Genomic DNA, 27,967 nt, shown 5'->3' on the forward strand with positions numbered 1-27,967 from the left:
TCTTGCGATCCCTTCCAGCCCTATATTTCTATGATTCTAAGACATATGAAAATTATAACTGGACACTATTATAACACTTTTTTTATCAGTATCCATTGCAAAATAAGATGCAATACAGTTTCCTAGAAAACAGACAGCCAACATCAATAAAATTTTGATTGAAGACAGACCAAGTTTAATTTTTCCATAAAACCTCCACTATACTGAAAACAGCAAACTTAATTAACACAGACAGTGCTTCAGACTTTTTACAAACAATTCTAAACACCCCAAATTTTGCAATACTTAAACTTAACCGATTTTAAATATATTTAATCAAATAATGTGAAAGGGACAGTGTTAAACTCTTAAGATCAAAATCTGACAAAAAAAATATAGTCTGAGGGGGAAGGCCTCCAAATATTTTACAGAGAGGATATTACTTGCCTAACAAGTTATTTCTTATAATATAAAAATAGTTGCTATTTTAAGACCCACAACACTAGGATTTTCTGTGTATCTGGAGCAAGCAGTATACTATTAAACACCATTCCAAGACTGTGTTTATACTGGGTCAACTACTGATTTAGGCAAAACTTAGTGGAGGAAGAAATCTGACAATTACTGATATTATTGATAATTACTGCTCTTTGATGCTGGCAAAACACCCAGTGAAGTCAGAATTTAAGGACTCTGTAGTATGACATAGTTGATGCTGGAACACAAATTCTGTGTTTAAAACCGTACAAAACATCCTTTCTTGGCAGTTACTGAATCAAGGGGTCCACAACAGCTGCTGCAAGTCACCCAGACAATTCAATGTAAACCCAAGCTTCTTTGGTAGCTACAATATGCTTCTTCAGGCATTCTGAATTTTCTACTTCCCACAACAGTTCTCAAACTGCCAACCTGCCTGCTTTTCAGAATAATATTTAGACTGGAATGAGCATATGCAGATAAGAGCAAATGTCAGTCAACTGAAAAGAAGAGAGGCCATGATCTGAAGTTTGTTTTGTGGCCCTTCACTGAGTAACTTTCTTTTCAGGCCCATTTTTTTGCCTTTCATCTCTGGTATTAAAGAAAGTAGCAACTGGGTTAAATAGTTCTTCCTGAACTAACCTCAGAAATGAAGCTATCATTCCTTCACATAATCATATAAAGGAATTTAGATTTCTTACACAAACAAAAACCAGAACATATAATTGCTAACTTGTCCTGACTAGCCACGGTCTGGTGGATCTGTTCTGCCCACTTACAGTTTTGCTCCAGCATACATTAATTAGGCACTGTTAAAATCTAAATAAATGTGTCATGCCTTTATTAAACTCTATATGCAGTGCTGGTTTTGGTGAAGAATATATGAAGTAAATAGCCATGAGAGGAGAGATGATTTACATAAGATTTTCACTTCCATAACTTATGGGCAAGAGTGCTTATTAATTTGTGATTAGTTTCCATGGCAGACCATTCTTTCTCCCAAAATTTATGTTAGGTCAGAAAGGCCATAGATATTTTCTTCTGAATAGAGCCCAAAATATAGTTTGGTATGATCACATAAAACCATCTCTTCGCATAAAGTCAATTGCAAACAAAGAAGTAGGTTAATTTTTAAACTCCTCTTAAACATAGTGGATAAAAGAAATTTGCTAAACTGGAAAAACAAAATTTGAAAACTAAACACTGTCAAACTTCTTAGGAAGATAAAATATATATAAAAATAATCAGACAGTGTCCATTTAAAATAGTATCTATATTCTATTTAAATTGTTAAATAATTATGCACATATAAACTAACTTGTTTAACATCATTTAAAACAACAAACATGTCAATTTTAATGAAGAAATGATATATCTTAGCAATTTTCATGGATGCATTTAATCTATTTTAGGAACAGAGACTCAAATGCAATGCACTTCTTCAAAAAGCAACAATATGTACTGAAACACTTTATAAACAAATAGTAAACAGTTCAAGTTACATTCACTTTAAAAGTAATAAACTAAGTGTACTGGATGTTGAATTCAGTACTATAGGACAATGGAATGTTACAGCTATCTTTTCAAATATAGCACTAACCGCTAAATTACATTTCAGCCATTTTTAAAGTACACTTTAAACACAAATTGAGCCTTTAACCTAACACCACATAAAAAAAAAAAGTTAAGTTTCAGGCACGAATGTCAAACTTTTCATTTTGGCATATCATATGTATTCATTAGAATAATATCAAAAATAAAACAATATATTTCCAACCACAGTCTAACGGCATTCATAATCCAGGTGCAAACATGCCTTGAAAAACAGAAAGAAAAGATAATTCACATAGGTATAGCTTGTGTTAATTTTATAAAATAAAAATAAAATAAGCAAAAATAAAAATCTTTATGGATCATTCATTATCAGTCTGCCTTTTCTTTAATAACGCACTGCTTTTGTTTGCTTTTTATCAACACTAGCTCAGAAGCCATTTGGTTTTACAACAGCTGATATTAACAAAATGAACTGACACTAAGAAGTGACTCTAGAATTTGTCACACGAAGAGCTAAACTTGCAATGGACCTCATGGCACAGGTAGAAATTTTGTGACAAACTCCAGCTTTTGAAATGTAGTTGGAAGCTAAACGATACAGCCTTTCAGCTCCAAAGGTGTTAAAATGCCCTGGAAGTACCTTCTCCACAAGACCTCTGTCCACTAATTCTATAAGACGCTCACAAGTTGTGACATAATCACTTATCTTGCTGTAGGGAAGCCAGTCAATCATTGATCCATCATAAACAACATCTCCACTGAACAATATCTTCCGATCTCTGTCGTGTAAGCAAATACTTCCTCTTGAATGACCAGGCATATGCATGACAGTCAGTTGTCGGTCACCAAGGTTGATCACGTCCCCTACAGATTTAAATATATTAAAGGGATAATATATAAATATGCATTTATTATGCATTGTAAGCCAAAACCAAAGCGTATACAGCGGTCTATGCAATAAGCAAATTATATATCCTCTAAAAAGACCAAACATTGTAAAGTAAACGTGGAATGGGACTTAATTTTTAATCAGGTGATCTGAACTATAAAGAAATTTGGGCAGAAAGAAATACACATTCTAAAAATCTACTGATTTCCCAACTTCGGTTTTTCCTACATTTTTAATACCGAGCTTTTTATGGTCTATAAAAATTTATTGTTATTTAGCTCTCTCTCTGGACTCCAACACAGTTATTTTGAGATCTGCAGTGACAGAACAATGTAAATGATTAAAATGGAAGCAAGATTGGCTCCCAAATATACTACTTTTCAGAATACCAGTATTGACTAAGATATACGAAATTAAAGGAAAGTTGTAGTCATATTTTAGTTCATATTCAGAACAGATTTTTAAGAACTGTTTCACTATCACCACAGCTATGAATGTTTTTTTAGTGAAATAGCCATTGCATTGATAGTTTCAGCAGAAGCTCAGGTTGATGATGTAGAACTGGCTAGACAGTATAGCTAATTCAGCATTTGAAAGTTTATATTCTATTCATTTTTTAAAAAAATCTCTAACTTAAAAGAAGTGGTTAAAAGTAAGATTTACAACTTCAAAGCCTAGACTATGAGAGGAGGGACAGATAAGACTTATTTCACCAAGTACCTCCATACAAACTGCTGATTAAAGAGTGATATTAACTAATTCTAAAGGAAATTCCATCATCTTCCACAACCTAAAGGATGGCAATCATGATACAGGACCTTCGTAATGACTGTGGTGAAGTTAATTTAAAATAAGAAGGATTTTTAACACGCCATCATGCACTTGGTCAGAGGTTCTCAACTCTGGTCCACTGCTTGTTCAGGGAAAGCCCCTGGCGTGCCAGGCCAGTTTGTTTACCTGCCACGTCTGCAGGTTTGGCCGATCGCGGCTCCCACTGGCCGCGATTTGCCGCTCTAGGCCAATGGGGGCTGCAGGAAGGGCAGCCATCACATCCCTCAGCCCGCACCGCTTTCTGCAGCCCCCACTGGCCTGGAGCCGCGATCGGCTGAACCTGCGGACGCAGCAGGTAAACAAACTGGCCCGGCCTGCCAGGGGCTCTCTGTGAAGAAGCGGTGGACCAGAGTTGAGAACCTCTGCACTAGGTAGTCCAAAAACTAAGGAGAAATTACAAAACATCTAGTCCTAGTCAGAGAAGTGAATGGAAACCGAAGAACCAGTTCATACCAGTATTTTTACTTAAACTAGAAACAAATCTGAACCATAAATTTGTCCTACCTACTGAACCTGAACTTTAAAATAAATTATTTGGGTTTCTAGTTAAAATAAATGTTTCACTTTTTTTTAGGCTTACTATTTTAAAAACTATTGTGATCTTACTTTATAAAACAAGACAACAAAATAGTAAATAGGCATACTTCCACCGAGACTAAAATTTGATTTGTACTGGCTCAATCCAGTAATTGAACTGTTATTTTTGTTTGGTGGCTTGAACTGGAACCAAACCCAGACACACCGAATGCAAATGAACCCAAACATGAATCCAAACCAAAATAAATACTGGTTCAACTCTGGCTCTGATAACCAGCTAGCACAAGAGAAATCTAGTCAGCACTACAGAAGTTATAGGCTTGATTAGAGGCACATAACACCTCTGAAAGTCAGGCCCTAAAATGACAGCATTTTGCATCTGTGTTGTAGCTGTTTGGGTTACACTTATTACTAAGGCCCTACCAAATTCATGGTCCACTTTGGTAAATTTCAGTCATTACATTTTAAAAAGCATGAATTTCACTGTTTCAGATATTTAAATCTTAAAGTTTATGGTGTAATTATACTTTTAAATACATATTCATGATTTGTAAACATGTAAAGCCCTTAAATCAGCGTTTCTCAAACCGGGGGTCCTGACCCTAAAGGTGTCACAAAGCTCTTGTGTTTGTGTGGGGAGCATGGGCATTACCACCCTTTCTTCTTCACAGCTGGGCAAACAGAGAGCTGGCCAGGTACCCAGCTCTGATGGCAGCAAAGAAGTGAGGGTGGCATGGTGTTGCCACCCTTACTTCTGCGCTGTTGCTGGCAGTGGTGCTGCCTTCAGAGCCGGGCTCCTGGCCTGTAGTCGCCACGCTCTGGCAATTCATCTCTGAAGGCAGCACAAAAGTAAGGGTGGCAATACCGTGACACCTTTACAATAACCAGATTTTCTGGGGGAGACTAGATTTTCATGGCCGTGAATTTGGTAGGGCCCTACTTATCAGTGCTGCTATGCCAGGCCAAAGGTTTGATATCTCACCATTATCACAACATTAAAACTTGAAGCAGATTTGACTACCCTGTGCATAGCATAGGGAAACAGTATTGTCTCTACCTGAAAATTTGCTGCCAAGTTAGTTAGTTTCAAGTTATTTGGGGGGCTATTGGTGTTATCCTCAAAAGGGAGTTTGACTATGCATGGAAGGCCTAGATAATAGTTTAATAGCATGAACGCTGATGATTTTATATAAAAGATACAGAATGTCCAAAGTGGTGAACCAGATGGTAGTGGTGATGAGGAAGTTGGAGCTGTGAAGTGCTCCAATGGGCTTCCCAGACCCAAAGTAACATCATACTAGGAAAAAAAAAAATGAAAGAAGAGGGTAGAGAAATGGACAGCATGTAACAGCCCAAATTCAAAGAGGGGGAAAGCACTTGCAGAATTAAGGCACAATCATCAGAATGGCGTGAAGAAAATGAAGTACACCAGGAGTGTAGGAACAAAAAATGCAAGGATAAAACAAAGACAATTTAGGCTAAAAATTCAGTGAGATTTTAGACAGGATAAATAAATTAAAGTGGCATTAGTAGTCTGAGAGATTAGATATGACTAATGTAAATGGAGAAACTAAACTCAATTAATTGTTAGGGCTGATAAATTACATCGGTCACAAAATTCAGAGCTAAAGTTTCTAACAGAACGTTAACTCTGGCTTGTTGCATACCTTGTATATTATGGTATACAATTTGTTATCCAACATTGCTATTTTACACATACAAACATCAATAAAAAAATACCACAAATACATGGAAAATGGCTAAATTGATGCCGTTTCAGAAAAATCAGAGTTAAGGTTTCCAACTGCTGCAATGTTTTAAGTGCCCTGAGACTCTGTCAACATTTTCAGAGCTGATAAGACTCTTAATTTGCCTTACTCTACTCTCGTATCTGTATGAAGTGTAATAAACTTTGCAGAGTGCTTCTGATGTTTTTAGTTTTTTGTTTGTTTTTTTTTAAATCTGCAATTCAGCTCTTGCAAACAAACAAAAACAACTCTTCATAAGGTACAATATCAGCATGGAGGTTATCACAAACGGTTCTAGGGCCAAGAAGTTCAAATAATCCAAATACCGTGATACTGGTTTCTTAAAAAGAGAATGGTGCCTATTAAAACTAAAATGATTCAAATAGAGGGAGAAGAGAAGCGTTCACACTTTAACAACAAATTCAGACAAGATAAGGAAAAACAGTTGAAACTGAATAACATATATACTAAGTGGGATTTTAAATAGGTATAGAATAAGAAAAGGCTAGACAGTGTAGTCAACAGGTGATTACACAGCTAAAAGTTGACTTCCCCAACTTGTACCACTCACCACTTTCAAGAAATAAAGGTTTTGTATTGCTAGAGTGGAGGGGGCAGCACAACAATCCAACTAAACATAATTTATTACAATTTTGACTCTTCAAAAATTTTAAACTATTACTTCCAATATGGAGAAATCAATCCCCAGTTTTAATTATTTTCATATACACACTTGTTTTATAACAAGTTCTCTTATCAAACTATGCAGAGACATTACTCACGCAACATCTCTCCCTCTCTGCTATAAAGTTTTCAAAAGGAGGAAAACTAGTAATGTTCTCTAAGGTCAATAGGGATATTTTAACTCTACAAACAAATACATCATTTGCACCTAAATACATTGTGGGAAGGGGGGTATTTTTGTTTTATTAAATGAAACATACTGCCCTACTTCACCCAGTGGAAGAATCAAATATGTTTTATTGCTACAACTATTCCAGATTGGTCTATATAATCTTCTTTAACATTTTACCACAAATATGTTTTTAATACAGTATTAAAAAGGGGACAGATTACAGTCACCTGAGGAGAAGGCTGGATATTATTTTTTCCTTTACAGAAATCTTCATAGTTAAAATACAACAACATTGCATATCACAGTTCCTTTTATTATGTTCAAGAACAGTCTGGGAATTAAATCCAATTAGATCTCCAATCTGCTTAAATTTTTACAAAACTAGGCAATCTATTTCATTAGACATTTGCTATTAGCATTTTGAAAGAACTATCATATCACAGTAACTAAATACTACTTGCAGAAATGAAAAATAGTTATACTCAGTAGGCTGAAGTATGCAACTCAAAATCCCGCTCCCCCCCCCCGGTTTCAGATATTTACCAGCTCCTTGTTTTTATCTGGTGAGATTCCATTTTCTTTCAAAATGAAGGTTGCAGCCCAAACAAGCCTATCAGGAGTACAGTCCTAACTGACAATCATCTGTGATATAGTTTATAACATATTTGAAACCTTATTTTTCACTGCACATTCTCTACCAGTTTTATTTGCTGTTGGGGAAGGAAAAAAACTAAATTTGCTTCCTCTGAAATCAATGGGGGCAAAATATAGGTATACCTCTTATTCATTTTGTGAATACGACAGAGGGAGATTTCTCAGTATAAAATAATTAAGGAGGGGAAGTGGAGGCTTTGGAATCTCAACTCTTCCCCACTCTTATCTGTAAGACAGTTCCTTCCAATGCCCATCCAATGAAAAAAAACACAACTCCAAACATAAAAGCCAACACAGGTCAAAAGAGATTCTGAAAGAAAATTCACCATGAAATATTCATATTAACAACACATAATGTTGAATTATTACTTCCATCATGAAACTGTACATCAGAGTTAATCAATTATTTCTTGTCAAGGTCCAAATTTCTTGGTCAAGGTATAGTCAAGGTCCAGAGAAAATAATACAAAACCAGCAATGAAAATAAAAAGATTTTGCAATTTGTTCAAAAGCATCTGACAGTCCAGTTTTGTCCCCTGGGCTGTCTTTTGACTACCCCTGCTCTACATGATGGGAGAATGCATCATCACATCTCCAAATTATTGGTGACGGAGACAATTCTCGCCTTAGATCCAGATTCTGTTCACCCTCAGTGAAAAGTCTTCCTGTAACAGAAGAGACAAAAGGGAGGGGCGACACCATTCCTGGCAGTGTTGTCTGCTCCTGATTTGCCTGCTTCCCATTGGAGAGGAAAATACTTAGTCTGTTTTTATCTAGCTAGATCAAAGAGGAGCATTATAATTTTTTTCCTCTGTTCCCCAGAGGTCTTGCAGGAAAGTCAGAATTATAACAGACGTGGAAGAATAATTTTTGCCTTATTTAGTTGATAAAAATTATTTCCATTAGTAAACCAAAGACCTAATTCTCCACTACCCTGCACCCTGTGCAGTCATTCACATTAGTGAAAAGTGGGTATAAAACAATACCAAAAATCAGAATTCTCTCATACTTATATTGCTAGTAGCATTTTACACCTTCTTTGCAGAGGTATAGAAGACTGACAAAGCCAAGGCTGCAGATAATCAAGCCCTTTAGCTGAAACCTGAGGTACACTGATGCATAGGCACTATACAGACATGCACCATAAACATACATCCTGATGCATTATGTATGATTCACTTCATATAAATTGACTGATTACTACATGTAGTACAAACATATATGAATACACCACAGATACAGCATATCATATCCACTGATGCCCTTTATATAAAAAAATGTTTTATATTTGAGTGTCATACAATATACTAACACTATAAACGTGAGGTATATATTTAGATACATATAAACAGGATGCACTGTATATAAGCTGATATTTAATCTAGAAGCACTAAACACAGATGAACTGATGCAAGTATACAACAGATGTGAACACATGGATGTAAATAAAAGACACAAACGCAGCATATGCACACCTCCCACAAACAGTAGTGCATAGTCTTACACAGATGTACTTTCTTATCCCCCAAAAACATACAGAGTAAGGCACGCACATGCAGATGAACCTCCCCCCAACTCTCCAGGCATACAGATGCTGGGTATCCGTGTAGATGTACTATACAGATAGTGCATCACTGTGTGTTGTATCTAAACCCCGTTGCCTTACAGAGATGCACAACTCACCATCTTAGCCCCATTTCACTTACACACAGACACACACACACACGTAGGCGCTCCTGACCTACAGAAGTGCCCAGCCCAACCTCTACGTGTGTGCCAGCAAACGCACGCATACATGCCCAACAGAACACACACACACAACACACCCGCCTTACACAAACCCCTGTAAAGACCCCAGCGCAAGTGCCCCAAGGAGCTGTCTCGGCTTCCCTCGCTCCCACTCCTCGCACACACGCACATCCCGCCCCGCGGCTGAGCCGGCCGGGCGGCGCGGGGCGGCCCGCCTGTCCCTTACCCTCCTGCAGGACGTGGGTGGGCTGCACGGGCTGCACTCGGAACTGCCGGGCGCTCCAGCCCGGGCTGGGCGGCCGCACCACCTCGCTGTCCGACAGCCAGGTGACGGTCTCGTAGTTGTCCCCGCGGAGCAGCGCGCCCGCCTCGGCGCTGTGCACCGCCACCTCGTCGAACTGGTGCAGCCCGCCCGCGTGATCGAAGTGTACGTGGGTGGCCACGGCCAGCAGGGGCCTCCTGTCCCCGCCCTCCGCCTCCCCGGGCCCGCCGCCCGGCCGCAGCAGCCCGGCCGAGTGGAGGTAGTCGGGCAGGCTACGCAGCCCCAGGCCGGTGTCGATCACCACGTCGCGCTGCGAGCCCCGCACCAGCCAGATGTTGGCTCGGTTGCCGGACTCGTAGAACCGCTCCTGGATCCAGTAGATGCCGCCGCCCAGGGGCTTGTGGGCGAACCACTCCAGCGCCGACATGCCGGGCCGCACACAGCCCCGCACTGAGACTGAGGCCGCCGCTACCCACTGCGGGCTGCGGCAGCAGAGCCGGGGCGGGGCTGGCTGACACGTGTTCCCATCTTTTTTAAGTTCTCAGTTTTAAACCAGACTCAGTTTTGATTAGAAACGAAAAATGGAGTCTTGAGTCCAGTTTGATTTCCACACAGAAGTAACTTTTTTTCCAAGCTGGAGATCATAATTGATCTGAGTCATGCAATTGAAAAATACCTTTTTTTTAGTCTTTGACTTTTTTCCATCTTAATTTTGGCTTTATTTTTTGTGATACAACTAGAATCTAACAAAGGGTGTAATATTTCCAGTAACTCCAAATGGCTGGGTCAGGGAAAGGAAGAGGACGTGCTGCATTTACTTTCAACATCGAGGCAATTGGCTTTGCCAAAGGTGAAACGCTACCTGAAGTAGCATTCAAGCCCCGTCCACTGTTTCCTGTAAGTACAGAAGCATAATTTTAAGAGCATGTTGCATGTCTGTGTACTGTGTTTCATATTCATATTCAGGTAATGAGGTGAACTGTTAAACATGTGGAAAAATCCTAAACACTATCAGTCAGTTTTGAAAGTAACTAGTCCATGTAACCATGTGCTCCCAGTGAGGATTCAGGTGTTTTACACTGTTGTCTGATGATAGTATAAACAGTCTGAGTCTTGTTTATGCTACAACCTCACTGTTGCTATCATCAATGGAGCTGCACTGTGAGAGGCTTACAGATCCCATGTCTCTAATGTAGACAAGGCCACAGTGGGAAGAGACTTTTTTGTTCTTGACAGCAGATTTGTTAAATTGTATTAGACTGTCCATGAGGTAACTAGCATGATTTAAAAAAAAAAAAATCAGAACCCATTGTTTAGATTAATCATGTTTAGCACAGATCCAACTGTATTTTGGGAAGAGGTATTGCTGAAGTTGTTCTTTGACTTAAGATAGCAGCAAGAGGTTCAGAGCACGTTAAGTCAGCCTGAGGCACTGCATTTGGAGGGCTAGTGGGGTGGATGATGATTTTCACCTTGCTGCACTGATCTAAAGTCAGTTGAATTAGAATTTTATGTTTTTTAATAGTCAAGAAAATGTTTTAGATACTTGTTTTCTTTCTTTCTTTCCTGATAGAGATTTTCATGGATGGATACATTAAAAAGAAATAAATCCTTTTTACAATTTAACTGAAAAATATGCTTTATAAAGTTCTGAACATATTGTCAAAATACAATACAATACAATACATTTGCAAACTAGCATAATACAGAATCGCACCCCTCTATAACTAGCACATTTTTTCTGCAGCTTTTTGTGTTGCTGAATGTGTTGGATATTAGCATAATAATGCACCTTAATAATTTACACAGCCAACAGATTTTAAGCCAGTGCCTCTGAAAATGGGAGAGGAAGAGGATTATATGTTGGCCTTAAAGCAAGAATTTAGAGGAAGTATGAAAAAAATGCCTTATTTTATGCGAAATGAAGATGAAAATCAAGGTTTGTTCTGCATAAATGTAATTTTTAGAACAGCAAAATGTATTTGTGTGTGAAAAATGTAATAATTAGCACTTTATATGTTCAAGCTGTAGTACTGACACTGAATAGTGAAACTTTTGCACCTAGGAGAATTACAAGTAATGCCTACATTTGCTGTAACTAAAAAGTAGTATATGGGTTTGGGAGAAGTCTGTTCTTCTCAATTTGTTTTGTTTGTGTATTTGACAACTCTGTTTAGTCAGTCAGTTTCTTCCTTGCTGAAAATGCCTTTATAATCATTAATAGTGGAGCACAGAATTCTCTATATAAATATATTTTTAAAAAGCCCAGGTTCCAATAAGGACCCTTTAAACTGTAGCCAGATTATTTTAAAATATTATATACCAATTAAAAATAATCAGTTGAAGGTTACTCTATCACGGCCCAAATTAGTCAGTGCTCCATTGTAAACTTCACAACATCCCTGAAAGACAGGTAGGTATGATAAGTAGTTTTACTGATGGCAAAGCTGAGAAGGACAGAGGTGAAGAGATTTACCAATGCTTGAATCAGTGGTGGAGGTGGAATTAGAAATCAGGAATTCCTGACTGCCAGCCTTTTGCGTGTTTCACCTAGACCATAGTATCTGTCCCCCTTTTTTTAAACCTTTATAAAACTGCAATTTAATTTTGAAAATATTTGTTGTCTTTCTCAGTGTTGGCTGACATATTGTATTTGACAGCCAATACATATGTTTTACCTTTTCATTAGTTTGTTGATAAGCGTTGTTTAAATCAAAGCTTCCAAGTCTTTGAAAATTGCATTGGGGAAAACAAAGGACCCAAGTACCTCCCAGCTTCACTGCAGGAGTATCAAAAATCTAGCAATCACAGAAGGCTGTCATTATTCAGAGAGGATTTTTTCCCTATTCAACCTTTTTTGTCAATTCCACCATCTTCCTGTGAGCCTAGCCTGACTGCCAGGTATGGTAAATGATGTTGGTTGGGGACTGTAAGGAACACAGAAATTACCATACTCAATCAGATCGAAGGTCCATTTAGTTTAGTATCCTGTGTCTGATGGTGGCCAGCACCAGATAGACAAAGCTATAAGAATCCTGCAGTAGCAGATGATCTAATCTCTGTTTCTCCTTCCAGAAGTTAGACCCATCAGCACACCTGACCCTGATTATCAAATACACAGTCATTAAGTAGTCAACTGGTGAAAGAAGTATTTCACTCCTTTTTTGTTTTCTTGGATTAAAATGACCAAATGCTCTTATGAAATGCTTTAAAATGGCAAAGGTGGCAAAAGAAAGATGTGGGAGAGAATATTGCATCTTGGCAATATCACTCGTGGATAATATTTTGTAGTATGATTTTTATTTTTTATAATGTTAATATACATTTTAGGCTGTGGAATACATGATTTGATCTGTTGGATTCAGGAGCTTAATTTTAATTCTTGTTTATTTGGGATATGGTGGGAAATTATGTGTGGGTACTGGGGTAACATCCATCAACTGAACTGAGAAGATATTATTTAAACACAAGTGTATTCTGTTGCCTGCTACTTATCGTTACTATCAGTCATGCTGAAAAATATTGTCCATCCTGCTTTCTCCTGAATGAAAATGAATGATAACTTTTGAAACATTTTAATTAACTTGAAGATAGGTGCCTTTACAAACTATGAAGGCCTGGTCTACAGCTAAAACTTAGGTCAACCTAACTAGGTTGCTCAGAGATATGAAAAACAGTAGTTAAGCCAACCCAAACCCCATTGACCTACCTACTGCCTCTTGTGGGGGTGGATTACTACAATAATGGAAAATCCCCTTTCATCACTGTAGTAAGTGTCTATGCTACAGTGGCATAAGAGAAGCTGTGCTGCTGGGTTTGGATTTGCTGGGTACCTATGGTTGATTAAGATCAGTTACTGTTGCACACAGATTTTACTACATATGTTAGCCAGGGTGGATAAAAATCAATGATTTAAAAAAATAAAATTGGACTTTTTTGATAAAATGCTTTTTGAGGAAAAAACCTATACAAAGATACATTATAGCTCAAAGATATCTTATCATGGAATAGGGATTATAAATTCTAATTCTGTAGTATGAGACAATATATTCATGTAATGTTTAAGCAAAGTTTTGTAAATGAGCTCCAATAGTTCATGGATTAAGGACCCAATCTTATGGGTTCCACAGGCTTCTGTGTAGATTATTTAGGTTAATCTTTCTATCTACCCAATGGGACTCAGTGCTCAGTCTAGAAGATACCATCAGATATGCTTAGTTTTGCAGTTCTCAAACTGTGGATTTGTGTCTCCAGAGGTAACATGCTTGTTAACGGCAAAAATGTTTTAAAATAAATAAATAATATATAGAGGTGAGAAATAACAGACCTCAACTCTGTTGTCCCTCTGCAAATTTGTGTACACAGAGTCAATCCCTTACCTCTCTCTAAAAGTGCAAAGTTTCAAAAAGTTCAATGAACAGAAGATTGTTGGGGGCGGAATAGATCTGGACAAGGAGAAGAAGTCTGGAGATAAATGTGAGAAGCAAGGAACATATGCTTGTTTTGTTAAAATATTATATGTTTGCAGTTGAAGAAAAAAATCCAGAATACTTAACGTTGTTGTTTTAGTTAAATAAAACAATTTAAATGTCTGTCTGGTGATGTTCTCCTCCTAATACAGCATGGCAAGAAAATCCTCCAAATATTAATGATTAACCTGTTAAATTGGAGATAGTTCACCTCCCAATGACTTCATATATCTGCTTCAGTTACCTTTAGTAAATGAAAAAAACAAACAATCATTCATTTTCTGATATAGCTGTAAAAGTAATCTGAAAAGTTTTCAAAATAAATCACTGTTTAAAAATGTATAGTGTGTACCTTCTAAAAATGAAACCTACATCTATCTCTGAGTTGTAAAAAATATGTATTAAGGTTATAACAACCAACAAGAATGCACTTTTATGTAGAAAACCATGATTAAATCAAGTCTTCCTGACTAGTGTTTTAAATCAAATCTACCCTGATGTTAGCAGTTGCAATAACGTTCCTCCATAATGGGCTTCATCCTGAAATCAAAGCCACTGGTTTTTCCTCTCCTGACATTGACAGTTCATACAAAAAACACCCAACACCAGTTACTTTAGGTGCCCCTTGAGGCACCATCGTTTTAAACATAAGCTTTTGTTCCACTATATTCTTGGCTCTTGTGCTTACATTTGCCCTGGTAACAGACTGGAAGCCCAAGTGATGGGGAGTCATATATGTAATTGATTTAGAGTTGAATGTACTGTTACCTTTCCACCTCCCATCATCCTAATTTGTCTCATTATTTTACTCTGTGTCTTGTGTAAATCTTAGACTCTGAGCTCTCTGGGGTGGTTTGTTAGTACAGTGCCTAGTATACAGGGGCCTTCTTTTTTTTTTGGGAATCATTAGGCATTACTGCAGTAGAAATTAATTTTGTAATTTTATTTATTTTTTTTGTTTTGAGGCATTATGGTTTATAGTAATAAAGAAGGACTAACACTCAAGAATGCCTAAGTTCCAGTCTCAGTGTTTTTCTTTACTGAGGGATGACTTGTCTACATGGGAAGGTTTTTCATTATAATCTAAGGTGTGGATTTAAAATGATATAACTCTTCATGTAGACACTCTTTTTTTTTCCAATATGAGTGCATTTTTTCAGTTAAGTTTATGTTGCTTGGGAAAGGGATTAAGCCATACTGAAAAAAGCCACATACCAGATAAGACTTTGTCTACACTAGACAGGGGTCATAGTATAAATATACCAGCAAACCTTCTTAATGGAGGCACAATGTAGATATAGCTTATACTGGTTCCCTAAATAAAATAAGCTATACTGGCAAAAGGACTTTTTTTGCTCGTATAACTGTGTCGACAGTAGAGCTTTTGCCAACCTGTATACTAGATCAGTATAAACGGTAAAACTTTCCCATGTAGGCAAGGTCTAACTGACTAAATCCTCATCTACGCTGGGGCCTGGTCTATACAAGGAAAGTAGGTAAGTATTCAGTGAAAAATCCCCACACTTGAGTGATGCTGTTAAACTGACCTAACCCCCAGTGTAGACTGCGCTAGGTTGACGGGAGAATTCTCTCCTCGACTTAGCTACTGTCTCTCGGGAAGGTGGATTACCTACGCCAATGGGAGAACCTTCCCATCGGTGTAGGTAGTGTCTTCATGGATGTGCTACCAGGGTGCAGTTGTGCTGCTGTAGCGGTTTAAGTGTAGACAAGTCTTTATGCATGTTAGTAGTCCCATTGATTTCAAGGGAACTGCTCACAGTAGTACAGTTAAACATGTTCATCATCAGCACAATGGAAAGTGCATCTGTATAAAAGGAAGGTGTGTGTGTGTGTGTGTGTGTGTATGTATATTTGGGTCAAGGGAAGCATATAATACAGTGTTTGGATTGCCTTGGTTAATAGCATGTAAATGAAATAGAATTCAATAACTGCAGGTTTTTCTTGTTCTCTAGGAATTGAAAAATATAGTAAAAAGTACCTGCAGATGAAAAAAGAATCCATGGAATGGACCCCAGGTAATAATGTAAATTACAACAGTGAAATTCTGCATGGATCTTGAGTAATCTGCCAGTTTTCTTAAATGCCCAGTGTGACCAGAGTCCAAGGGAAGTCTACTGAGGTCATTCAATTAGGGTGAACTGCAAAGAATGGGGCAGGCAATCCCCAAAGGTGATGGATATTCCACTACTTAGATTTAACAAGCCAGCACAAAACAGCTTCTATAATACCTCACTGGTTACCCAGAAGCCAACAACACAGTTCCCTTGAAGTAATCCAGCCTTAGGCCTCCACCCAGACACGCAAGTCAAATATGACAAGGATTACTGAAAATCTTATTCATCATATAAAAAAGTTCTACCAATCCCAAAGGATCGGACACATTACCTCCCAGGTTAATGAATATTCCAGATCTTACCCAAATACATGCTTACAGCCAATTCTTATTAACTAACCTACAATTTATTTAAAAAGAAAAGAGAGAGGATTGGTTAAGAGATCAGTATACATAAAGACATGAGTCAATCTTAAGATTCAGATTCATAGCAGAGATGGTGAGCTTTGTAGATGCAAAGAGTTCTTTCAGAAATAGTTCATAGGTTATAGTCTAATGTTTATATTCAGGGTGGTCCAGTCAGGACTGGGATCTCAGTTCTTATGGCTCAGGCTTCCCCTGCATGAAGCCTCAGGCAGATCTGAGATAAAAAGGATTGGGACCCAAACATCTTTATACAGTTTCAGGCCTTCTTGTGACAGCTTGTAGTTCTTTGGCAAACAATAGACACTCATGTGGACTTTGAAGTGGACCCATTTCCTAAGCATTACCGGTAATTATTCACACAGATTAACGTAAGGCAATTGCCTGTTTTTCCACCATTCACAGATGATTTGCTATACGTTTCAAAGAGAGATGAATACAGTGATATCCTATGTTTACAGTTCATTTAAATGTTAAGATGGTCTTTTGATCTCTGAATTAACAGAATACAGCATAGACAGGGACTCTGATTATATTGTTGATCTCTACCAATATATATGTAAAAACACAAACATTATCCACCTATATGTTTTTAAAGGTTGAATTTGAGTCATTTATCTTGTAGGATTCTTAACGCTTTCTGGTCATGCCCCAACGCGAGATTGATGTCGAAGAGAGCTAATTAGAGCTCCTGCATAAACCTCAAGCATCTCCCAACCTTGACAAGGCATCAGCCACAAGATTCTGTTTCCTTTGATATGAATTATGTCCATATCAAACTCCTGCAACGGAGTAACCTAGAATTGGTTTCTTTTGCTTTGTGTAACCACACCAAGGGAGCATGATCACTGAACATGGTAAACATCTTGTTATACAAATAGGGTTTGAGTTGCTTTACTGCTCACACAGTTGCACAGCATAGCATAGTGTTGTTCAGTGGGTGTCAATTTTTCTCTTAGATATGCAATGGGATGCCTTTTACCCACTTCCCCATCCTGAATCAGCACAGCTCCCAGCCCCCTCTGTAAGCACAATTCTTCAAGGGTTTTTCTGTCAAGATCTTCATATGATCATGGCTCACTCTTTGTAACTGATTTTTAATTCTTAAACTCTCCAATATCAAAATTAATTTTTGACAAGCGTGTGGTTCTGATCCAGAAACCCAATTAACCTGTGGCAATGTGTATCCAAGACAGACTACGCCACAGTGACCAGAGTCCCAGGAGAGCCAACTGAGGTCACTCAATTAGGGTGAACTGCAAAGAATGGTCACGCGTCACACCCAGTTTCTCCATTTTAAAACAATGCCAGTCAAATGGCATTTGCAACCTTTCTAAATTGTGTATTCCTTGTGGAGGTGCAGACACATGTTTTACCACTGCAAACTTGACAAACCTGTATTTGAGCTGCCTGAAAAAATAAATCTGATTTTTTCCACCTTTGCTTGCAACTTAGTTTCTCAGACTTGCATCACATTTTCCCCAAAAAATTCAAGCTTGAGCTGAGGATTAACATGAGAAATTTAATCAATGAAAATTTGTGGTGTCAGTGATCTGAAGATTTGGGGTTTGGAATGGAAAGGCCACCTCAGCTTTATCTATATAGCTTCACTACTGCTAATTATTACATGTAAATTAAAGGTTATTAGGTTCACTTATGTCTGAACTTCGGTTGCTTCTTTGGGGAAGAAACTCTTTTTTGTTCTATGGGCCTGATTCTGTAAATCTTTATACTAGGGCTAAACTTCAAGTACACTTCAGGTACTGTGTTTACTTTAGTGGGACTAGTTGGATACCAAAAATTTGAGCCTGTTTCAGTATCAGGGTCTGTATTTGTACTGCACCAAGAACATTAGGACCCCAACCCTCCTTGGGTCCTTTGGGCACTAATGTAATACAAATAAATAATAGTTCCTATATATTAAAATTATTTCTTTTGCAGATTGGAGAAGGCTCCCAAGAGAGATGAAGCCAAGGAAAAAGACCAAAAAAGGTAGCTGTTGTAGTTTTAAGGAGCATTCAGTGCCTAGCAATTATATGTGAGAGAGACGATTGTTAGAGCTGGTTGAAAATAAAACAGTGGTAATAATTTTTGAAACATTTTGACTAGGATTTTTTTTTTAAACATTATTTGACTGGTCTGTTTATTGTTTTATAGGATGTTTTCAGAACTACCAAAAACTAAATTTTGATATTTTAAAGAAAATAATAGTGAACTTATTGGAGCTTATTGTTGCATCGGATGAAGTGAGCTGTAGCTCACGAAAGCTTATGCTCAAATAAATTGGTTAGTCTCTAAGGTGCCACAAGTACTCCTTTTCTTTTTGCGAATACAGACTAACACGGCTGTTACTCTGAAACCTGTTATTGGAGCTGGTGTATCTGCATTTCCTGCTTTGCATACCAATATGTCTTTGAATGCTGATGGGGTAGCACTGAGTTATTTAAAAAATACTTGTATTCTTTTGCTGTTGCATTCAGAAGTTTGCAAACATCTTTCACCGCTGTTTTCCCATACTCCATGATTTGTGTTCCTGCTTGTGATTTGGTTGGCTCTTCTGTTTGTTTTAGTTTTTGTGTGTGAATAAATGTAACTTCTGCTTTTCCCTATTTTTCCTTTTTCTATTTATTTTCAGCTCTCTTTGACAGAATTGTGAACCAGATCCTTCAACAGCAGTTAGAGCTGGTATTGGTTGCTCTGAAAGAGAAAGCAGTTTAATTTTCACTACAAAATGTCATAAAATGTATTTATTTTTCAGTGTTCCCCGGCATGCATGACCATTATTCCAATTTTCTCTGGAGAACTATTGTTTTGTTGATGTGAAGCAACCCTTTGACTGATACCTAGATGTCTGTTACGTATAATTATTTACTTTCATTACCCCTTGTCCAAGTCTGTAGTGAGTCATCTTTCAGTTCAAGGATAAAATAGAACACAGAAAAGTGACTGTGCAGTAGTCATGGAGACTGGCTCATCTGGAAGCTTTGTTCCTTTTAAGAGCCTCACTGAGAAGCATGGTACTAAAAGTAGAGTGCAAGCATTCTCCTGGAAATTAAATTCTTATTGTCAGGATCGCCAAAGAAGAATAACCAGTATATAGCTGTTGTTCAAAAGTGTAATTAGTGCTGTATTTACACAGACTTTGAGCCAGTAATTGGCTCTCCCAGATCCTAAGAAAATCAGCTGCTGATTTGTCCCTTTGCTCGAGTGACATTAAATGATGACCATAAACATAGGCTCAAAGTCACTGCCTTTAAGATACATTTTTATTAATTTGATCTCACACCAAAAGTGACCATTTTTCTCTTTAATATCAACAACAAAAATCAACTGAACAGTTTAACTTCTGTGAACATAAGAAAGATACAGATTCCTTTACAAAATATATGTATATAAGCCTTTCAGAAAACATAGTCTGCAGAGGTTTGTAGAAAGGTGGCCATTACATCATTCTGGCATACTCTGAGAACAATAATCTGGATCAGTGGTTCTCAGACTTCAGCAGGACCCCCATTTTGATTTAAAAAGTTTTGTGGACCCACAAGCCAGCTTCTAACTTTCCATAGGGGTGCTCAGCCCCTGCTCTGCCCCAGGCCCTTCCCCCACTCCACTGCTTTCCCAAGGCCCCACCTCTTCCTGCCATTCCTCTACCCCGCCTCTTTCCTTCCCTGAGCGCACCCTGTCCCTGCTCCGCCTCCCAGCCCCTCCTGTACGCCACTGAACGGCTGTTCTGTGATGTGCAAGAGGCACTAGGAGGGAAGGGGAGGAGTTGATCAGCGAGGGTGGAGGCCCCCCCGGACATGACTCATGGATCTGCTGGAGTAAGGACACCTGTTTGAGCCTCACTGATCTAGATAACACATTATAATCAAGTCAAATGTGTGTGTTTTTAGAAGAGGGTGAGTTTTGGGTTTTCCCCTCTTAGCGCAAGTCAGTTTTTCTATCTTGGAATCCAACCCAACTTGCTTTGCCCATTCTAACTATATATGTTGCTGAGAGTGACTTTTACTTCTGGATAATGACATTGCCATGGTTAAAGGGCTAGTTGCACCTCTGTCCGTTTTCTGGTCTCTGAGTGCACCCCGTCATGTTTTAGGATTCATGCCTTTACCTCCCAGGGGTGGAATTCTGCAGTTCTGCCTCTCTGAGACCATGCCCTTCGCTACATCATGATGTATTTCAACCATGCGTACCCAGCAGGTGCAACTGTGTTTGGCGTCTTTGGTTCTGCCCTTTGAGAAACTGACCAGGTGTATGTAGTGACCAGTCGCCTTAGAACCAACATATTATTTATTTTAACAGAAAGAACAAAGCGTTTAGAGAAAAAGGATTGTAAGATAATAGTTTTACATGCCTAAAACCCTGCCGTCCTGTGATGGTGACCTAGGAAGGCCTAACTGCTTCAGACCACCCGTCCGCCCCCCGTCCTCCTCCCCGCCCAGCAAGTGTCTGTATATCGACCTGGTTCTCCTGAACAACTCTTCTCCCCCACCCACCTCCAAAAAAACAAAAAAAAAACCCCAACCCTCTCCTGAGAGTTTCTTTTTAAACTGCTATATATCTTCCGCTTCCCAGGCCTTTTCCTTAGTGGCATTGTTTTTTAACAACCCTCAAATGTTTTTGGAGAAGTGGCTTATCTTAAGCCATTCTGTTTCCTTCCTGTTTGCTTTCCTTATAGCTCTCTATAAAACTAAACCAGTATATTCAGAAACAAGCATCCTCACAATCAGGTCAACATACAGTTAATAAATTATTACATAGTAGCTCCACTTGCATCAAAGATGTACTGTGTTGGATTGTTAGACGTATGCTAAAAATATTTCCTCGTTGCCACAGCATCCCTATCTAGATAAAATATTCAAGTGAACATCAGCACTGTCAATGACAAATGCTTCCTGCATAGTAGAATCTATATCTTTCTGTCAGTCTTTAGTCTTTTCTCAAAAGCTAGTCCAGATAAAACACAATCAGGTTGTGTTCTAGTGTACCTGCACACAGCTTCCAACACTTTCTATAAGTTCCTATCCTCATTGTTCAATAAGTGAAGAGTAAGTCTTGTAATTCTAGAGAGGTTATGTTGCATTCTTCTTACAAGACAAAGAAGTTGAATCCCAACTACAAGTGCAAATCTCAGCTCCTTTTCTACTATGGCATTATGACTGCCATCTCTATAATTTTGCAGTTTATAGGTTATCACATAAAGAGGAATTAATGCTATAGCCCCATTTGAGAAATCCTTGTCTAGTGGGTAAAGTAGAGGACTTGGGATCTAAAGATCTGAGTTCTATTCTTGGCTTTTCCATTGACAACTTAGTACTTTTTGATAGTCAGATGGGACTTGACATTTTTGAAAATTAGGGCCTAAAGTGCTCGGTGTCTACTTTGTCATTCCAAAAATGGAGCTGCCTCTTGGGAGTCATTATTTTACAGTTATACTGTAGGCAAGACCCTTAAATAGCTTGGTTTTAAACAAAGTGCACGTACCTATGTAAAATTAAAAGTTCACTCCTTTGTGGGGTTTGGTTTTATTAACAAAGAATGAAAGAAAGTAAAGGTCATCTCAAGCCTTTTCTACAGGATTGCTTTTCTACAGGATTCTACAGGATGTCAAGGTTGCTTAGCCAACACCCTAGGTTATTTCTCCCTGAAGAGATAGATCTACTTCACTTACATCCATGTAATAAGCAACCTGGAGTCAGCAGAAGCAACCTAGCCCTTTCTCAGCTGGATCAACAGCTGTTAAGATGGCAGGATGTTTGAAAGTGAGGACTGCCAGCCTACTACAAACACCTACTATGATCTTGAAGCTACATATGCTGAACAAGAATTAAAATGATATTCCAGGGGTTTCTAATATATTTAAGAAGATGGAAAATGACAATAATACGTATTTTCTTCTGTACGTTCTTAACCAGCTTTGAATATATGTTTGAAAATTATTTGACTGAAGCTTAATATCACAATTTGGACAAATGCCTATTCAAAGTTGAGTTTCAGATCTGCCCGAATTAGGGAAAAGTGCAGCATTTACATAAATTGGGCTATTGCAATTCAGTGCAGGGTAAAGGATTTGCAACTGTAAAGCAAGGATATAGCACAGACATTACATTAATTTGCCATGACAGATGTTAACAGTGCTGTAATCTCTAACAGTGAGTAATGTGTATTTTCCATGTAGGAATTAAGAAGGTAAATTAAGTAACTTATTATTTTACTTCAGCAGGTGAAAAAACGAAAAAGGCAAAAGTTGCCACACCCACAAGTCATGTGGATGTGTTGAAAAAAATTGAGGTAAGACCTACTTGATGCAAAAGATGCAGTTTCTCTGTATAGCCTCCGTTGTGCAATACATGCTTACTCCCGGGGGAATTCTGCACCAAAAAATAAAAAATGCTGTGCACAGTATTTTAAAATTCTGCATGTTTTATTTGTCAAAATAATGCAATATAAACACTCTGGTTTCAATTATTTAGGCAATTTATTTAAACTACAATACCATGGATGGAGATTTGGCGTGGGGAGCATTGAAGAAAATCCCCAACCCCCCTTGCCTAATAGTAATGTAGCTAGGTTTGATCCTTTATTTCTAGTTATTAGTCAACAAATATATGCAGTCATATGCTCAGTGTTACATCATAGGCAACTAAAGAGCAAGTGAAGCTGGGGAATCAAACTCCAGAAAGGTCAGTAATAAACAGTTCATGGAGCACATTTTAATAGGAAATTTTTTCAGTCCATTTAGACCAGTTCTAATCACTAAAGCACCATAAGCATTTATAAGCCATATTGTCCTTTACACCAGTCTGGCAATGTAAAGGAGCCTTACAACTTTTACACTTCTTTTATACTCCTGGGGGAATTCACAGGACAATGGCAACAATTCACTAAGCAGGCAGGCTGCTACATTCTGCTCTGCCTGAGTAGAGAGAGTCTGTCCCATGCCTACCTCCTCAGAAACACCCCAAAGCCCTGCCCCTCCACACTGAGCATGGCGCAATAGCAAGCAAGAGGGACAGTGTGCCACTCTCACACTCATGACTGGCCAGATCCCGCCCTGCTCCCAGAGGTGATTTATGTCTCTAGTGGCTGCTCCAGGTGCCTGAACTGACCTGCCTGCACTGCTCTGGAGAGGTGTGGCTTCCCTTTGCTTCCCCATCGGAAGTCATTTTTCTGCAGGGAAGCAAAGAAATCTGCGAGGGACATGAATTGTGTGCATGTGCAGTGACACAGAATTCCCCCAGGAATAAAGCTGCAGAAAGAGAATTCAATAGCTGTTACATCTCAATCATCCTACATTGGGTGGGACTTCTCACATTTTAGCCATTTCTCTGGTCAGGTCTGGTCTTGTTTTGCCGTGCCTTGGTGACACATGACTGTATGGTGTCTGAAGACATGGGAAGGAGAGATCTATCAGTGATCCCAAAGGGAAGGAGAGATCTATCAGTGCCCTCTCAACCTACCAGTGTTGCAAATAAACCCATGTAGTGAGTTGAGAAGAGAGGGCGTGAGAAGGGGACATTTGGAGGCAATGGCTAGGCAAATTGGGAGGAAATTTTGATCATAATTTTAGACGTATGTGTTGCACACAATGGTATTAAGAGGTTGAGAGGCAGAGTTGCCCTGTGTGTCTTTGTCTGATTTAGTACGTACGCATATTGGAGCAGATGTTATGTGGTGTTCTTTGTCTTATAAAGCACCATGTGTGCCTGCACAAATAACTACCACTTTATCCTAAGATAACGGGGAAGAGAATTCAGCACTGTAGTACTACACCAAATGTGCTAAAAACATAATGGCTAGTATTCGATCTAATAAGTCCTAGGAAAATCCTGGCATTTTGGTAAGCAACATAATTGCCTGTTATTTTTACACCATTGTTTGGTTAGTTGCATTATTATTATTATTAGTTGCAATACAACAAAACTAAACTCTGCATTTTGATAGCGTGGAGGATATGTTGTTGATAGACTCCTTAACATGTTCTAACTTGTGACAGGAGTTGGAAAAGAAAGGTGACGAAGAAAAATCTGATGAGGAAAAGGAGAAAGAAAAAGACAAAGAGGATGAAGAGGAAGAAGCAGCAGCAGCAAATGAACAAGAAGAATATGATGAAGAGGAACATGAAGAGGTACTGGTTCCTTTTCTAGCTCTAACAAAACAGACCCTATTTGTTAGAGGTAAATATGGTGACAGGAATGATGACTGAAACCACGTGTACCAACAAAGTTGTTAGCTGTTCTGCATTAGAGGAAAAGTTGGTATGAGAAAGGCACTATTACGTGGACTAGCTGCACATTATGCTGCTTAGTGCGGTGATTGATTTTAAGAGGTTCTGTTAGATATGTTAGTATCACCAAAATCTTGCAAAATCTTGTTTCAGCAGTTAGAAGTGAGTCCTGGCACTAAGAGTGGATGTCATTATTTATTTGTATCACTGATAAAGCGCAGCAAGTTTATAGTGATACTTTTACAAAGATCTAAGACAGTTTTTCATAACATGCTTTCAAACTATTTGTCTTAGTTCCCCAATGTTATGGTGGCTGTTGGCATCTGAAAACAACAGAAGATTTAAAAAAAAAGAAAAAAAAAAAAGATCCAGATTATATCTCAGGCTGCATTGGAGTGTGATCCAAATGGCTCATGACCTTAGGTAACTGTAGCTCCTCCAGCAAAGAAAGCGTTCAAGGCACCATGAGTGTGTCCATGTATAGACAATCAAACTTTAAACATCCCAAAATGTAGGTCTTTTCCTCTCTCATCAAACTAGGAAAGGAGGATGTATCCCTGTATATTCTTCTTTCAAAATCATACTGTATTCTCCTGATTAGGATTATGAGGCAATGTGCCTCTTTTAATAACAGTGCATTTAATTGTTTCATCTACATCAGTAACTTAAAGTATTTTGATCTATAATGTATTTTCATTTAGGAAAACGACTATATTGCTTCATATTTTGAAGATGGCGATGACTTTGGTGCTGGCAGTGATGACAATATGGATGAAGCAACCTATTAGTAATTTATATTAGATTGTGTCCTATCCTGGCCTTCTAAGACATCCACTAAACTATTTGGACCCAGTTGTAGGTGGGCTGAGCAACCGCAACTCTTGATGCAGCTACTTGAAGTTGGAGCGCTGAGTTCACCCTCAGATGAAAGGGCATTTTTTTCTGGTTTATTTAACTGAGTTGAAAAATGGGAGACCTAGCTGCCATATTACTGTTCTTCCCAAATGCTTTGAAGACAGATATTTATCACTGCAAGGTTCTCTAGAACTCTGTATCTGGGAGTTCTAGAGAACCTTGCAGTGATAAATATCTGTCTTCAAAGCATTTGGGAAGAACATATATGCCTTTGTATTGCTTCTGCTGCACTGGAAAAGAATATACATTTTGACTGAATTGTGCCTAAGCATTTGCACTTCTCTATGCATGGGAGGGATCAAATCCTGTTCCGGATGTGAAGTCATATTTCAGAGGATACTGAAGTAAGTAGCAAAACTTGTATTGACTTAAGCGAACCAGGATTTGGTCCTTTCTGAACACAAGCTGTTCTTACTTAGCTGCTGACATTTTAAAGGAATTTATATAATTTCTGTAATCAGGGGATTGAAATCTAACTGAACACTGAGCACTTTCTTGAACAAAGTAGCCTAAAAGTACTTTGGTACTGTGGACTAAAAAGTAAGGAGATAATTTTGAAGGCTCTTGCATTCTAATCAACAGACTTTCATAATTCAGCACTTTGACGAATAGGGAGCATCTTTCAAACCAGTGCTTGTTGGGTGTAAGGAGACTTAATAAATGAGATTAGATTGTGTTTTATGAATTCCTGTTTACTGGAAGTGAGGTCTGGGGCTAATTAGTAGTTTCATTTAGAGAGGGGTTGTGGCTGAGGTTTGAGCAAGGGAGTGGGAAACCAGGAAATCCTGATTTCTCGGTTTGGCTCTTCTCTGTGGCCTTGGACAAGTCCCTCAACATCTCTGCATCAGTTTCTCCAGCTGTTAAATGGGGAAAATACTACTTCCTACCTCATAGTACTGTTGTGAGAGTTGATGTTTATAAAAAAATACTAACTATATAAATGTGAAATATTGTTTTTATGTAATTTACTTCCCAGCACAGCCAAAAAATCAGACTGTAAAATAAAGGTACATATACTAAAAGAGTAATATGCTATGGTAAACTGTGAGGGTGGTGAAAACAATAACGTAAATGCTATAAATATTCTATATTTGTGGCTGAATATGTTGTGACTCTAATCTTTCTATTACAGTAATCCTAGGAGTTATTTATAACAATAGTTGGTAGGTACAACATTCAAATGTATCTCTAATATTTTTGTGTTTCTAAGCAATTTAAAATAGGTCTTATTTTTTTAAAAACTGTTTGTTTTGCTTAAATTCACTCAAAATGAATAGAAAGCACTGGATCCTAAAATCTCAGCATCATCTGAAATGTCACTGTTTCAATTATGGCCTTTGATGTCTTTTTGAAGTAGCCACAGGAGCTGTCTTCATAAAAGGAGAAGCATGTGGTTTTATAGAATAGGCTTTAAATTTCCTTTCTGCCAATCTTCAAGGAAACTTAAAGCTTATTCTTCTTATTGTTTTTTGTTTCCTTTATGCTGCTGTTTTTCTCTGAAGTATTCCCAGCTGGACTCATAACTACTCTCAAAGACAGAGATGCTGAGGATAAATTTAAAGCAAAATCAATAGAAACCATTTTAGCTGACTTGAGGATTGTGGGGGGCTTCAGATTTTTAAATTTAATTTAAAATTTAATAAAAATGAATGAAAAATTGAAAATAAACTTTTTCCTCTAGAATTATTAAGCTCAGAAATGTCACTAAAAGGCTCTAACCTATGCTTTTGTTGTTCCTCTGCACAAATTGGAACCTGTGTTAGTTGATCAGATTGGTCCTCTTTCTTTTCGCTCTTTAGCTGTTGAGAACTAAAAAATGTGTTCTCATCTAGTGAGAAACTGGTTATTTGGTTTTTTTTTAAATCTTATAAGCTTTTAAAGTTTGTTTCTTGATGGTTGGGGAACATGTTTGCCAAACAATACTTTACCTCAGTGCTAACTCTGAAACAATAGAGAGATAAAATCAACAAAAAACTATTTACATATACTAATGATTGTATAACTTGGGGCCTGGCTGTATTTTTTTTCCCTGTGTTAATTAAAATGCTCTGATAAACAAAATGTGAAGCAATTCCAAAGGATGAGAAAACTAAATGCAATACAGGGCACACTTTAAATGTATATTTTAACTTGATTATTTTTAAATGTTAAATTGCTATGTAGGAAGATACAGCAAAACAATGTAAAACAACTTATTTCTGTATTATTAAATACTATGCTATATTGCAACAGAAATTTACTCTGGTCACTAATTAGGACTTTGTGTTGAAGTTAATTTTTTTATAACTAATAATGAAGAGTTTAGGACTAAAGTTTGTGGGTT

At 38.0% G+C, this 27,967-nt stretch overlaps 2 protein-coding genes across 2 annotated transcripts; one reads left to right on the plus strand and one right to left on the minus strand.

The window, feature by feature from the left end:
• Nucleotides 1-152: 152 nt before the first annotated feature.
• MBLAC2 (metallo-beta-lactamase domain containing 2) lies at nucleotides 153-10,035 on the minus strand. Its single transcript, XM_073344456.2, has 2 exons — nucleotides 9,501-10,035; nucleotides 153-2,874 (listed from the first exon to the last, which is right to left on the minus strand). The coding sequence occupies exons 1-2, from the start codon at nucleotides 9,961-9,963 to the stop codon at nucleotides 2,489-2,491; spliced, it is 849 nt and encodes a 282-aa protein (XP_073200557.1). The 5' UTR covers nucleotides 9,964-10,035; the 3' UTR covers nucleotides 153-2,488.
• POLR3G (RNA polymerase III subunit G) lies at nucleotides 9,694-27,884 on the plus strand. Its single transcript, XM_073344457.1, has 7 exons — nucleotides 9,694-10,433; nucleotides 11,346-11,475; nucleotides 15,979-16,041; nucleotides 18,444-18,494; nucleotides 22,723-22,793; nucleotides 24,499-24,630; nucleotides 25,431-27,884. The coding sequence occupies exons 1-7, from the start codon at nucleotides 10,314-10,316 to the stop codon at nucleotides 25,515-25,517; spliced, it is 654 nt and encodes a 217-aa protein (XP_073200558.1). The 5' UTR covers nucleotides 9,694-10,313; the 3' UTR covers nucleotides 25,518-27,884.
• The last annotated feature ends 83 nt before the right edge of the window (nucleotides 27,885-27,967 follow it).

This window comes from Lepidochelys kempii, chromosome 5, assembly GCF_965140285.1.
Source record: "Lepidochelys kempii isolate rLepKem1 chromosome 5, rLepKem1.hap1, whole genome shotgun sequence".
Lineage (NCBI taxonomy): Eukaryota > Metazoa > Chordata > Testudines > Cheloniidae > Lepidochelys > Lepidochelys kempii.

Bases quoted from the DNA above. Each gene is read 5' to 3' on its own strand.
- MBLAC2 (XM_073344456.2), bottom strand. From the start codon at position 9,963: ATGTCGGCGCTGGAGTGGTTCGCCCACAAGCCCCTGGGCGGCGGCATC. The intron at 2,875-9,500 runs GTAAGGGACAGG...TTAAATCTGTAG, and splicing joins CACCCACGTCCTGCAGGAGG to GGGACGTGATCAACCTTGGT.
- POLR3G (XM_073344457.1), top strand. From the start codon at position 10,314: ATGGCTGGGTCAGGGAAAGGAAGAGGACGTGCTGCATTTACTTTCAAC. The intron at 10,434-11,345 runs GTAAGTACAGAA...TAATTTACACAG, and splicing joins AGCCCCGTCCACTGTTTCCT to CCAACAGATTTTAAGCCAGT. The intron at 16,042-18,443 runs GTAATAATGTAA...TTTCTTTTGCAG, and splicing joins ATCCATGGAATGGACCCCAG to ATTGGAGAAGGCTCCCAAGA.